We start from the raw sequence: 13373 nt of genomic DNA, 5'->3' as shown, positions 1-13373 counted from the left end.
GCCGGCCAGGGCGCCCATGGTGCTGGGGTTCAGCTGGGGGCTGTGACTCGCATCCCCGTCCCGAGGGCGGCGCGTGCAAGTGGAGAATTTGGAGAGCCCCTGCCCGGCCTGAGGCCAGATCCCCAGCCCGTCTGGCTCCAGTGGCAGATGAGCCTCTAATCTTTTCTGCTTCTAATCAGATTGAGGGGACGCGCAGGGACCTCTGAAGAAACGCCCCCAGGGAGGCCAGGTGGGGCCCAAAAGGCTGCAGTTGCTAGGGGAAGCGGCGCTGTTGCCGGCAGAGACCAGGTCGCTAGGCGACCATCTGCTGGTTTCCAGGGCCCTGCGTCATCAGTAACCCCTGTGCCTCCGCCAGGCTGGCCCGGGCAGCCTTCCCAGCCAGGGACCGCCCAGCTCCACTTGTCCTAGGCCCCCGGGCCCTGGGATCACGCACGCTGCCACCACGGCACCCTTGCCTCTAGCTGGATCCCGGGGCCTCAAAGTTCCCCCAATTTAAAACCCTGGGGGGAGATTTGCGTAAGCATGTGTGTGCCTGTGGGGAAGGCAGGTAACTATGTGCTTGTGTGAATGTGTGTAAGGTTGCAGAGTGGCTATGTGTGAGTGTGCATGTGTGTACCCTTGTACATCGGTGTGAGCAGGTTACATATGTTGTGCATCTGCCAGGATGTGTGCAGGTGTAAGTGAGTACATGCCTACACATATTTGTGTGTGTGTTGTGTGTCTATGTGCTGGTGTATCTGTGCATAATGCAGACGTGCATGTGCATACCTGTGAGCACTGAGGACACATGTACAGTTGGTGCACGTGAGTGTGTGCACATTTTATCACTGCCCTCCAAGGGGAGTTTCGACTCAGAGGAGTGTCAATAAAGGGGCTTTCAGGCCTGTGTCAGATGCACCATGGACAGCCAAGGGCAAGCAAGGCTGCACTAGGCAACGTCTAAGGGCTTTCCCTGTTGGAAGGGCCCAGGCACCTGTTAGGGAGAGTAGTCTTGCTCTGGGGTGGGGAGGAAGGTAGAATTAGCACTGGGTTACAGAAGTCACGGGAAAATAAGCTTAGTTTTGGTGTAAGAAATAATTTCATAAGTCAGAAGTGTGTAAGGAAAGATGGAATGGACAGTCTATCCAACCTGCTGCCCATCCACCCTTCTGTCTATCCACCCCTATGTTCATCCACCCTTGTGTCCATCCACCCTTCTGTCCATCCATCCTTCTGTCCATCCACCCCTCTGTTCATCCACCCTTCTGTCCATCCATCCTCTCCATCCCACCTTCCTAACAGCCCTCTCCTTCTTAGTGGCTTCTGATCCCCATTTTGAAAGTTTTATTTTAACTGAACTATTCTGTATGTTTTAATGTTGAAATCCGTGTGGATGTGGGTGGAAAACCAACCTTTAACAGACAATAGAGCGAAATCCAGGACAGTAGTAGAAGGTACCAAAGGCAACCATGGGACCAGGGGGTGGGGTACGGAGAGGAGAGACAGCCCTATGCCTTGGCAACTGTCCCTTCATTCGTCCATTCATCCATGCAGTCATTTCACAAATATTTATTTACTGCCCACTATGTACCAGGTACTGTGTTAGGCTCGGGGGACAAAGCAGCGAAGATGAGAGACAAAAATCCCAGCCTTGTGGACGTTGCACTTATGTGTATGTGTGTGTGCAGGGGGTTGTTGAGTGGTGGGTAATATGAGTCCTGGGTTATTCTGAGCACCACACAGCACAGAACAAACGAAAGGAACTCCTGAGGGCAGCAGGGAGCTCCTGCCCCAGGAGCCTGTCACAGGCACCCCACCTCCGTGGGGCATCCCTTAGCAGGCAGGACAAGTGCCTTAGTCAGCAGGACAAACAACTCACTTAAGCTCTTCATCCTCCTCCTCGTCCTCCTCCTCTGCCTCTCCATCCTCCTCCTCTTCTTTCTCCTCTTGAATTTGGGACAGCTCCCTGAGATGGGGTCAGAGGTGGAAGGTAAACCCATCTGCAACCGCGGCCTAGCCCACTTTCACCCCCATTTTCGGCTGGATGCCCCATACCCCCAAAGACCGAGACCCAGGATTCCCGGGGCCTCAAAGCTCAGACCCGAGGCACCCGCCTGATAAGCCCGGGATCTAGCAACGAAGCCTCTTCACTGCACAGAGCCTGCCCCAGCCCCCACTGCCCCAGTGGCCCCCCATGCCAGCCCCTGACTCTTTCTGGGCCTCAGTGTCTCCACATATGCAATGTACGTCCTGGGCTTTGGGATGTCTGAGACCCTGAGCCTCCCAGCTGGGGTGGCTATCACCAAGTATTGCTGGTGGGAATGAAATTTGTTACATTCTTGTGGAGGGCAATTGTGCAATCAATACCACAATAACTAATTCCCATCCCTCTAACCCAGCAATCTCACCTCTGTAAATTTACCCTGAAGATATACGTATGCTTGTGTACAGCCTATTGTTGCAGAATTGTTTGTAATAAAATTTTGGAATCAACCTAAATATCCATCAATAGTACATAGGTTAAATAAATTAACCATACCATGGAAATGCAATACCATCCACACAGTGGAATACATCTGTATAAAGGAATACTGTCCATACAATGGAATAAATTCTGGTACATTCATAATGAAATACTATGGTACATCCACACAATAGAATATAATGGAATACAGACTTTTTGTTGTCAAAAAAAATGAAGATGATCTTTATGTACTGAGTGTGGAAAGAACCCAAGGTATATTTTTTTTTGTAGTTTTTTTTTTAATTGACTTTGTAATAATATTACATTAAAAATATATATGTGAGGTCCCATTCAACCCCACCCCCCCACCCCCCCTCTCCCCCCCCAACAACACTCGTTCCCATCATCATGACACATCCATTGGATTTGGTAAGTACATCTTTGGGCACCTCTGCACCTCATAGACAATGGTCCACATCATGGCCCATACTCTCCTCCATTCCATCCAGTGGGCCCTGTGAGGATTTACAATGTCCGGTGATTACCTCTGAAGCACCATCCAGGGCAGCTCCATGTCCCGAAGACGCCTCCACCTCTCATCTCTTCCTGCCTTTCCCCATACCCATCGTCCACCATGATCACTTTTCCCAATCCAATGCCACCTCTTCTATGTGGACATTGGATTGGTTGTGTCCAAGGTATATTTTTGAGCATAGCAAGTTGCATAATGGTGCATGAGGTATATGCTCCCTTTTTTTGCAAAATAAATAAATAGGCTATTTGTAGATGGCATCATCTTAAACATAGAGAATTCTGGAAAAACCCACAACAAAGATACTAGAGCTAATATATCAGCAAAATGACAGGGTACAAGATCAACACACAAAATCAGTGGTGTTTCTCTGCACTAGTAATGAATAATCTGAAGAGGAAATCAAGGGGACAAAATCTGTTTACAATAGCAACTAAAAGAATAAGAGATCTAGGAATAAATTTAACCAAGGGTGTAAAGGACTTAGGCATGGAAAACTACAAAACTTGCTGACAGAACTTAAAGACTTAAATAAATAAAATGACATTCCATGTTCATGGGTTGAAAGACTAAATATTGTTAGGATGTCAATTCTACCCAAAGTAATATGCAGATTCAGCACAATTCCAATGGAAAATTCCAACAGAATTTTCACAGAAAGGAAAAAGTCAATCATCAGATTGATAAGGAAAAGTAAATGGCCCTGAATATCCAAAACCATCTTGAAAAAGAAGGAAAAAATTGAAGAACTCTCACTTCTTGATTTTAAAACTTATTATAAAGATATAGAAATCAAAACAGTGTGGTGGGAAGCAGATGTGGCTTGAGTATTTGGGCACCCACCTATAACACGGGAGAGCCCAGGTTTGGTTCCTGTGCCTTCTAAAGAAGACAAGCAAGACAGTGAGCTGATGGGATAGGCTGGAGTGGCAACAACAACAAGATGACACAAGATGACACAAGGTGATGCAATAAAAAGACGCAACAAGGAAACACAACGAGAGATGCAACAAGCAGGGAGTGGAGGTAACTCAGGCCATTGGGTGCCTCCCTCTCACACGGGTGGTCCTAGGTTCAGTTCCTGGTGCCTCCTTAACAAAAAAAAAAAGATTAGCACACAATGAACAGACACAGAGAGGAGGTGGTAGATGCAAACAGTGAGGGGGAGGGGAATAAATAAAAATAAGTCTTAAACAAAAAACAGTGTGGTACTGGCACAAGGACAGACATATAGGCAAATGTAATCAAATTGAGAGTTCAGAAATCAACCCTCACACCTTTGCTTACTGATCTTTGACAAGGCTGCCAAGTCTGCGGAGTGGGGAAAGAACAGTCTCTTCAACAAATGGTGCTCGGACAACTGGAAATCCATAGGTGAAAGAATGGAAGTGGACTCTTACGTCACCCCATATGCGAAAGTTAACCCAAAATAGATGAAAGACCTAACATAAGGACCAAAACAAGAAAACTACTTCAAGAAAACATAGGGGAAACATCTGCAGTACCTTGTGTTAAGCAGTGGTTTCTTAGAATTTACACCCAAAGCACAGCAACAAAAGAAAAAATAAATAAATGGGATTTAATCAAAATAAAAAACTTTTGAGCAGCAAAGGACTTTATCAAGAAAGTAAAAAGACAACCTACATAACGGGAGAAAATATTTGGAAACCACATATCTGGTTTAATATCCAGAATAATATAAAAGAACTCCTACAGCTCAACTACAGAAACACAAACAATCCAATTAAAAATGGAAAAAAGTTAGACATTTCTCCAAAGAAGATATTCAAACAGCCAATTAATGCATGAAAAAATGTCCAATGTCATTAGTTATGGGGGAAATACAAATCAAAATCACAGTGAGATACCATCTCATATCTAGTAGAACAGCTACTATTTTTAAAAAAACAACAGACAATAACAAGTTTTAAAGAGGATGCGGAGAAGTAGAAACATTTACACATTGTTGGTAGGAATGTAAAATGTACAGCCACTGTGAAAAACAGTTTGGCATTTCCTTAGAAAGTTACATATATTAATAGAATTACCATGTGACCTGGAAATCCCCCTTCTCAGTATATACCCCAAAGAACTGAAAGCAGAGACTCAAATAGACATTTGCACACTGATGTTCATAGCAGCATTATTTACACTTGCCCAAAAGTAGAAGCAACCCAAGTGTCCATCAACAGAAGAACAGGAAAACAAAATGTGGTATAAACATCCAATGGAATATTACTCAGCTGTAAAAAAGAATGAAGTTCTGATGCATGAGACAACGTGGATGAACCTTTAAGACATCATGTTGAGTGGAATAAGCCAGGTACAAAAGGACAAATACTGTATGATATCACTTATATGAAATGAGCAGAATATACAAATTCATAAAGTCAGAAACTCAAAAACAGACTACCAGGGGCCAGGTGGGGGTAGGGGAGTGGGGAGTAAAGGTTTAACTGGTACAGAGTTTCTGTTTGGGGTGATGGAAAAGTTTTGGCAGCGGATGATGGTGATGAAGGCACAACTTCGTGAATGTGTATTTGAAAAGGGATGAAAAGGGAAATTTTAGGTTGCATGTGTTACCACAAAAATAAACAAAACACAGAACTGTACAACACAAACAGTAAATCCCAATGTAAACAGTGGGCTAAAATTAATAGCATAACTATAGTAACATTATTTCATCAATTGTAACAAAAATACGCCACTAATGCAAAATGTTAATAGTAAGGGAAAACTGTATGTGGGGGAGGGTATATGGAAACACTATACTTTCTGCATTTTCTGTAAACCTGCAACTATTCTAATTTTTAAAAATTAAAATGGGGTGGGGGACATGCCTGTAACTTCCCAGACTGTCTCTGGACTGACACACAAGAACCTGGTAGCTGGGGTTGCCCATGGGTAGGGGGACAGTGCCTGGCACTCGGTGGCTGGAGGCAGGCTTGCTTCCCATTCGATGCCTCTTCAACCTAGGGACCCATACTCCATGCCTGTTATCCTCTCAATCACTAATTTTTTCCTAGGCTATCTCTGGCTCTCACCTGGGCATCTCTCGCAGGACCCCAGGCTCTTCTTCATAAGCCAGAGCTGCCTCGGCCTCCCTGTGGGCTGGCGCTGCCATCCAGAAGCTCGTCCTCCTCCCAGGGAGAGTCGACTTCCTCCAGGATGAGGTCAGGCTCCACTTGCCCTCTGGGGAGGATGCTGACTGCGGGGGACACCGGGGCGGGGGAGGGTGGGCTTGGGCTCCAGAGTCCCAGGGGTCCCACAGAGAACCTTGGCCGTCACCAGCAGGCTGCTCGACTCTCAGCCAGGTAGCGCGGAAAGGCACCCACAACGAGGGGCCATTGAAACCCGGGTCAGTGCCAAAGCGATGGGTTGATGCCCACGATGACTGACCCTGTCTCCTTCCTTTATTTCCCCCTCCTTCTTCTCTTGAGACAGAACTCTGGGTAATAGTTGATCACATTTGCTTCTCACTGGGGCCGCCTTCGTGGAAATTTGCTCAGAAGCAGCGTCAATGCTTCTAATCACAGGTGATGCCCAAGACCCAGGTTTGGGGTCTGCCTTGCCACATCCAGGTGCAGGGCAGCCTGGCTTGTCCCGAGAGATGCAGGGAGCCTGCCTCCTGCCTGCTCTAGATGCCACCCCTTGGTGACAGCATACGACATGCCCACAATCTCAACACCTGCTTCTGGGAGGCCTTCTCTCCCTCCCTTCCTGGCCTAGGGGCTCCCACTCTTTCAGGGAATGTGGCTTTCTCAGGGGAGGTGGATACCAGGGACCCTACCCCACCCCCACCCCCCGCCAGATTTCCAGGATTCTTGGTGGCCCTCACGGTAAGCGTGAGTTAATAACTGACTTTAAACAGAGGCTGCCTTCGAGTCTCAGCCTGTGACTTGCGAGTGAATGTTCCTAGGGCAGCATAACAGCAATGGCTACATTTACTGAGCACTGACTGTGTGTCCAGCTCTGCTAAGTGGTTTATCTAGATTAACTTGATTAATCCTCACATCAGTCCTTTGAGATGGAACCATCATTACCCCCATTTTATTTTCCCACTTTTTTTTTTCAGTGTTCCACTTACTTTATTTTATTTTTATTAACACATTTTTTAATTAAAGTTAATAGATCACATAGAATGTTACATTAAAAAAAACATGAGAGGTTCCCATATACCCCATCCCCCCGCCCCACTTCTCCCCACACCAACAACCTCCCCCATCATTGTGGCACACTCATTGCACTCGGCGAACACATTTTGGAGCACTGCTGCACTCCGTGGATAATAGTTCACCTGTAGTTCACACTCTCCCCAGTATATTCAGTGGGTTATGGCAGGATATACAATGTCCAGCAGCTGTCCCTACAATATCATTTAGGACAACTCTAAGTCCCAAAAATGCCCCCTCATCACATCTCTTCTTCCCTCTCCCTGCCCTCAGCAACTACTGCGGCCACTGTCTCCTCATCGATGATACCAATTCTTCTATTACTAGTCACAGTACCATCCCTCTTTTATGGTTGAGCAATCCGAGACACAGATCGACACCTTTTATGGGGTGTTTTCTGTGTGCCAGGCACCAGTCTGTCCGTGTCGCAAGTCATCTCACTCCCCTGCTTACAGGTCCAGGTGTTATCCCCCTTTCACAGAGGACACACCCGCCCTCAAGGACCTCCCCTGCCCACACACGCACACTCAACCAGTCCTTTCCACAGCCCGTCCTGGCTTCCATTGTGGCCCCAAATCCAGTGGGAGGAACATGGCATGCACGTGGTTCTACGTTGTGATGGTTAAGTTCATGTGTCACTTTGGCCAGGTGATGGTGTCCAGCTGTCCAGTTAAGCAAGCACTGGCTTGATTGTTACTGTGAGGATATTTCATGGATTTAAGTCATCAGTAAGTTGATTACATCTATGGCTGAGTATGTCTGTGATCAGCTGAGGAGACTGCCTTCAACAATGAGAGACATCTCATCCAATCAGTTGAAGGCCTTAAAAGGAGAAGGGGCGATTTCAGCATGGAAAAGGGAGAATTTTCATCTCTACTTCAGCCAGCCAGCTTCTCCTGGGGAGTACATCAAAAACCTTCATTGGAAGCGCTCTCTCAATTGAGAGGTGGAGTGGACATCACCATCCCAGGGCCCTCAGGATGGAGGAATAAAATATGAATTATAGTGGACTTACTGGTATTCTACTATAGAATTATTGTGATTCTGGCAATGGAAGAAATTAATTCATTGATGTGGAGATAGTGGCCACGGGACTTGCTGAAGGCAGGGAGAGGAAAAAGTAGGTGTGATATGAGGGCATTTCGGAACTTGGAGTTGTCCTGAATGATATTGCAGGGACAGATGCAGGACATTATACATCCTGCCATAATCTACGGATTGGAGTGGGGGAGAGTGTAAACTACAATGTAGACTATAATCCATGCTGTGTGGCAATGCTCCAAAATGTATTCATCAAATGCAATGAATGTACCACACTAATGAAAGTTGCTGATGTGGGAAGAGTGGGGGATGTGGGGAGTGGGGCATATGGGAACCTCCTATATTTTTTTAATGTAACATTTTGTGTGATCCATGTATCATTTTAAAAATAAATAAAAAAATACATTTTAAAAATTGAAAATAATTTTAAAAACCTTCATTGGAGTTCCTAGCTTGCAGCCTGCCCTACAGAATTTGGATTTGCCTATCCCAACAGCTGCATGCGATAATTCTTATAAATTTTCTTTAGAGTTCACGGATATGTCCTCTCGTTTCTGTTTCCCTAGAGAACCTGATGAGCACAGCTGCCAGCCAGCAATGGCGTAGGCAGAACATTCCTTCACCATGAGCTCATTCGCATTCCAGCAACCTCAAAGGATAAAAACAGTGCCTTCCTGTGTCAGATCAGGGAGCTGGCTCAGAGAGGCTAAGCAACTTGTCCAAGGTCACACAGTAAGTCAGAGGCAAAGCCAGATCTCCTGACTTCAAATCCAGCTCTTTCCCCAACAGGGCACAGCCTGCTCCCTGTTGTGTGTTCCAGGTGATAAAAGTGTGCTGTGAGTGCCTCATCCACCTTGGCAGCCACGCTGCAAAGGACGCTGGACTAGCCCGGCGTTGTACGTACATGAGAGGCTAGGTCAGCCTTGCCTACGAGCCTCTCCCTCATTAACCTTTTCTTTTTAGGTACTATTCAGTGAGCAAGTGTTTTACAAGCATTGCCTCCTTTAATCTCTGTGACAGGCCTGAGAGGTGGGTCCTTTGCTGTCCCCCATTTCACAGCCAAAGCCTCTTCAGCTCTGGGAAGGAGCAGGCCCAAGGCCAGGGCTGGCAAGGGCGGGGATCGGGCCCTGACCCCCACCCGGCAGGGCCCGAGCCCCTCTCTGTAGGCACCTGGTCCCAGCAGTCTGGGCTTTCCCAGCCTCCCCACATCCCACACCCCACACCTGTTAGGGGTGCAGGTGAGATGGGGACATTGGGACCCCATGGGTGCTCAAGGTTATCAGAGAACTGCTGCCCACGGGAGCTTGACCTTCCTCCCTGGAGCCCCTCACAGGCATGCTGCGTCCTCTGCCAGCCTAGGATGTCCTTCAGGGCCGCTGAATCTGTCCTGACCCTGGCAGTGAAGGCTCCGACGGGGGAAGGAGCCCGTTTCCAGGACGGGCAGACAGGGAGCCCTGGGAAAAGAGTCCACGTGGCCAGCAAAGCCCAAGCCCTGCTCAAAGCCTCCATACTCTCTGGCAACTGCACTTTCCACACCCCTCAGGCCCCTGGGTCCAGGTCTGGAATGCAACACCCCATCCCCCTGCCTCTCCTTGGTCCTCGCCCACCTCTCCTTCCATCTGGGCCTCTGACTTCTTGCTAACTGGGTGTTTCTCAAAGTGTGGTCCCAGCTCCTCCCCCATCAACAGAATTATCTGGGAGAATGGGTGCTTCTCCAAAATGCAGATTCCCAGGCACCCCACACTTTTCAAAACAGAAGGCCTGGGGATGAGACAGTCTTCATAATTGCCCCCCAGGTGCCTGGCGTGTGGCCCAAAGGTGAAGAATTCCTGCATCAATTGCTTTCCCTGCCTCTGGTGCTTACTTGGCCCAGGAACAATCTTTTGAAGTCACTCCCCTGCTCAGCCATCTTCAATGGCTCCCCATTGCCTACAATCAGGCCCAGCCTGATTTTCTAGCTTAATCTTCTGCTTCACGGACTCTGGGTTTCAAATGGACTGAAGTACCCGTCATTCCCCCTTTCCTACCTCCAGGCATTTGCTCACTTTGTTCCCTCAATCGCAATTGTCCTCCCCTTACTGCCAGATGGAGAGCTCAAGGGCCTCAAACTTGAAGACCTACAGGCCAGGGAGTCACAGTAAATGGGTGAAGTGGTGGGTGCAACCCGCTGTCAGGGAGCAGGACGTGAGCCCATGGCAGCCAGCTCTTCCCAGGTTTCAAAAGAAGCCAAACTGTGTGACAGTTGGACTCAGATATGACTTCTCTACACATGTCACTTCTGTCCCCTTTATTTGAACCTACAGTTGGTGCTGGAGTTGGTAGGTGTATGTCCAAGAGCCTTGAATCTCTGGGCAGTCCAAGTGCCAGCTGGGCCCTGAGCCTCAGCAGAGCTGCAACATCCACTCTCCCATTCATTGGACTCACACAGGACAACTAACAAGGAGGTGAGGATGGACAACCACCACAGCAAGGATCGAGAGGGTCTTGCAAGCAGGAGACTCCCGTCCATCAGCCTATGGGACAGAATCCCCCCCTCAATTGGAGGTGGAGTGGGCATCACCATCACAGATTAGGGAATAAAATATGGACTAGAATGGACTTACTGGTATTCTACCATAGACTTAATGTGATTCTAGCAATGGAGGAAATCACATCATTGATTTGGAGACAGTGGCCACTAGAGGTGCTGAAGTCAGGGAGAGGGAGAAAGAGGTGTAATATGGGGGCAATTTCAGGACTCAGAACTTTGTCCTGAGTGACATTCCAATGGCAGATACAGGTCATTATATATCCAGCCATACCCTACAGAAGTGAGTGGGAGAGAGTGTAAACTGCAATGTAAACTATAATCCATGATTGGTGGCAATGTTCCAAAATGTGTTCATCAATTGTAATGAACGTACCACACTAATGAAAGAAGTTGATGTGGGAAAGGGTGGGAGGGGTGGGGAGTGCGCATATGGGAATCCCTTATATTTTTTAATGTAAGATTTTATATAATTTAAAAAATAAAAAACATTAAAAAAAAAAAGAGAAGCCAAACTTTTTCAATATAAAGTCACCTAATTTCTAAATGTTGGCTACTAATTCAAATTTCTAAAAATATCCACTGGTCCAAAAAAAGGCACCCGAGGGCCAGCTGGGACCCACAGCAGACAGCTCAGGACCCCTGGCTAACTCCTCTCTTCCCGCAGACCCCAGCCGATTTAGCCCGCCCACTTTTAAAGCCCAAATGCTTATTTTAGCCTGAGCCTAATCAATAATATCATGAAATCACAGACAGGATGAGTTCATTTTTAATGTCAGTTAAAATGCTAAACGCATTAGTCGCTGTCTTCTGGTGGTCTCCACCCCTCTGAGGCGAGCATGTGGCCTAGGAGAACCTCTTCCGGGAAAATCGTGCCCCATGGGGAGTGCTGGCTGTGCCGGGGGCACCTGAGGGCCACGCGGGCGTCTCTTCCGGAGGCTCCTCAGAGGGGTTCCACGGCCATCCGTGGGAAGTCCTGCTCTCCAGCCTGTCTCAAAGCTGCCACTAGCTAACTTTCCTCTCCTGCTGGTGCAAAGTGGCTAGTCTTGGTCCTTCACACTCGCGTGATGCCCTGAGAGGGGGTTCCGGGGCTGGTGGAGGTGACCCAGCTTCCCCTACCCCTCCTGGGAGCGTGGGTCCCCCTGTTCAATGGGTGGGGTCGACAGTCCCCTCCTCTCCCCCTCCCCTGTGGTCTTCTCTTCGGGACACCCTCTTTCCTTCCATCCATCCATTTGTCCATCTGTGCTCTCCCGGGCTCCCTTCTCCATTGTTTCAGAGGCTTTCAGCCGCCACCACCCCTGAAACAAAGGAGAAGACGGAAAAGTGGACGGCTGGATGGACAGACGGAGGGAGTGCTTGGAGTCTAAACTAATAACTAAATCATGTTTTTTTATTAGGATCGAAGCATAAACCTTGCTGAAAACTTTTAAAGATATGTTAGATGATAGGTATGTTGCTGTAAGTTGGAAACAAGCAAGAACTAAGTAATCGGGTGCCATCGACCAATATCGACTGAATCGTCAAGTATTGGAAATATATATTTTTAAATGTGTGTATGTTGTTTGCTATTTTGAGTTAAATAAAAGCAAAGAAAAAGACATAATTTCTGCTTTCAAAAGGGAAGACTCCAAGGAGTGGATGGCTGGATGGACGGGAAAGACTGGGGAGTGGAGGGGTCCAGAAGGGTGGGACGCTCGCCCCCCAGCCCCACAGTCTCCCGACACCTGGCCGGCCCCTGGAGCGAGGCCACCCTCGCCACCCAGCACCCACTCATGACCCACACGCTCCAGGAAGTGCAGGGAGGCCCAGGCGGCAGCTGGCTGAGAGTCCTGTCCCACCCGAGGAGCAGAGAGGACAGGCAGAGGCGCCAGTCCCCATCCTCTGTGCTCTCGGACCAGAGGGAGGGCCCCTGCTCCAGGGGACAGTTTCAGGCTCTTTAACCTTGGACGGAGCACCTGCTGCCAGGCCAAGAGGCCCCTGGGGGCTGGTTATCACCGTGACCTTGGGCAAGTGACTTCCGCTCTCTGAGCTCTGCCCTTCGCCCCCACAGGCTGCCCCAGCAGCAAGGAAGGTGCCCGTCCGCGCCCTCCCACGGTGGCCAGGAGCTCCTGCTCCAACGGCCGAGCCCTGCACCGGGTGCCCTCCTCCACCTCCGCTGTTGTCCCGCCGTCACTATAAGCCCTCTTGGCCCAGCTCCGGAGCCGGCCTGCCTCCCGGGGGTTCTCACAGCCCGCGGTCAGCTGAGAGAGGCTGGGGTGGGACACAGCCCTGCAGACCTGGTGGGGAGCAGCCCTGGGCGCTGCCCGGGGCGGGCTTAGAGTAGGCATCCGCGAGTGCTTGCCGGGGGACGGATGGATGGGTGGGGGGGCATTCTGTCCATGGATTGAAGAGCGGACCCGCCCCCAGCACCCCCCCCTGCTGCAGCAGCTGAGACACAAGGCAGTGCGCATCCCAGCCCAGCCTGGCGGGAGGTGTGGGGGCGGTGGCCCTCTCAGCTCCAGGGACTCTGCTTAGCCATACCCACTCGCCAGGGGCAGCTCTCAGGTGTTCCCAGCAGGCAAGGGGTCCATCCAACTTGGCCTCAGGGCTGCGTTCTCTGGATGGAAGCTGGAAACCCTGGGCAGGCTCCCCTTCCAGGTCTCCCCCACCTCACCCCCC

The 13373-nt window shown here is 49.1% G+C and overlaps 1 protein-coding gene across 1 annotated transcript in view; it reads right to left on the bottom strand.

Moving 5' to 3' along the window:
- The window catches only part of CNGB1 (cyclic nucleotide gated channel subunit beta 1), an 82434-nt gene that overhangs the window by 57557 nt on the left and 11504 nt on the right, over positions 1-13373 (bottom strand). Inside the window, exons 13-15 of the mRNA XM_071208983.1 lie at positions 11991-12013; positions 6020-6183; positions 1859-1945 (exon numbers count right to left, since the gene is read on the bottom strand). Of these exons, the coding sequence (XP_071065084.1) occupies positions 1859-1945; positions 6020-6183; positions 11991-12013 (274 nt within the window). The remainder of the gene's footprint in view (positions 1-1858; positions 1946-6019; positions 6184-11990; positions 12014-13373) is intronic.

Source organism: Dasypus novemcinctus, chromosome 18 (genome assembly GCF_030445035.2).
Source record: "Dasypus novemcinctus isolate mDasNov1 chromosome 18, mDasNov1.1.hap2, whole genome shotgun sequence".
Classification (NCBI taxonomy): Eukaryota; Metazoa; Chordata; class Mammalia; order Cingulata; family Dasypodidae; genus Dasypus; species Dasypus novemcinctus.
The sequence above is the reverse complement of the archived record's forward strand: the minus strand, read 5'-3'. Positions and strand labels throughout refer to the sequence as shown.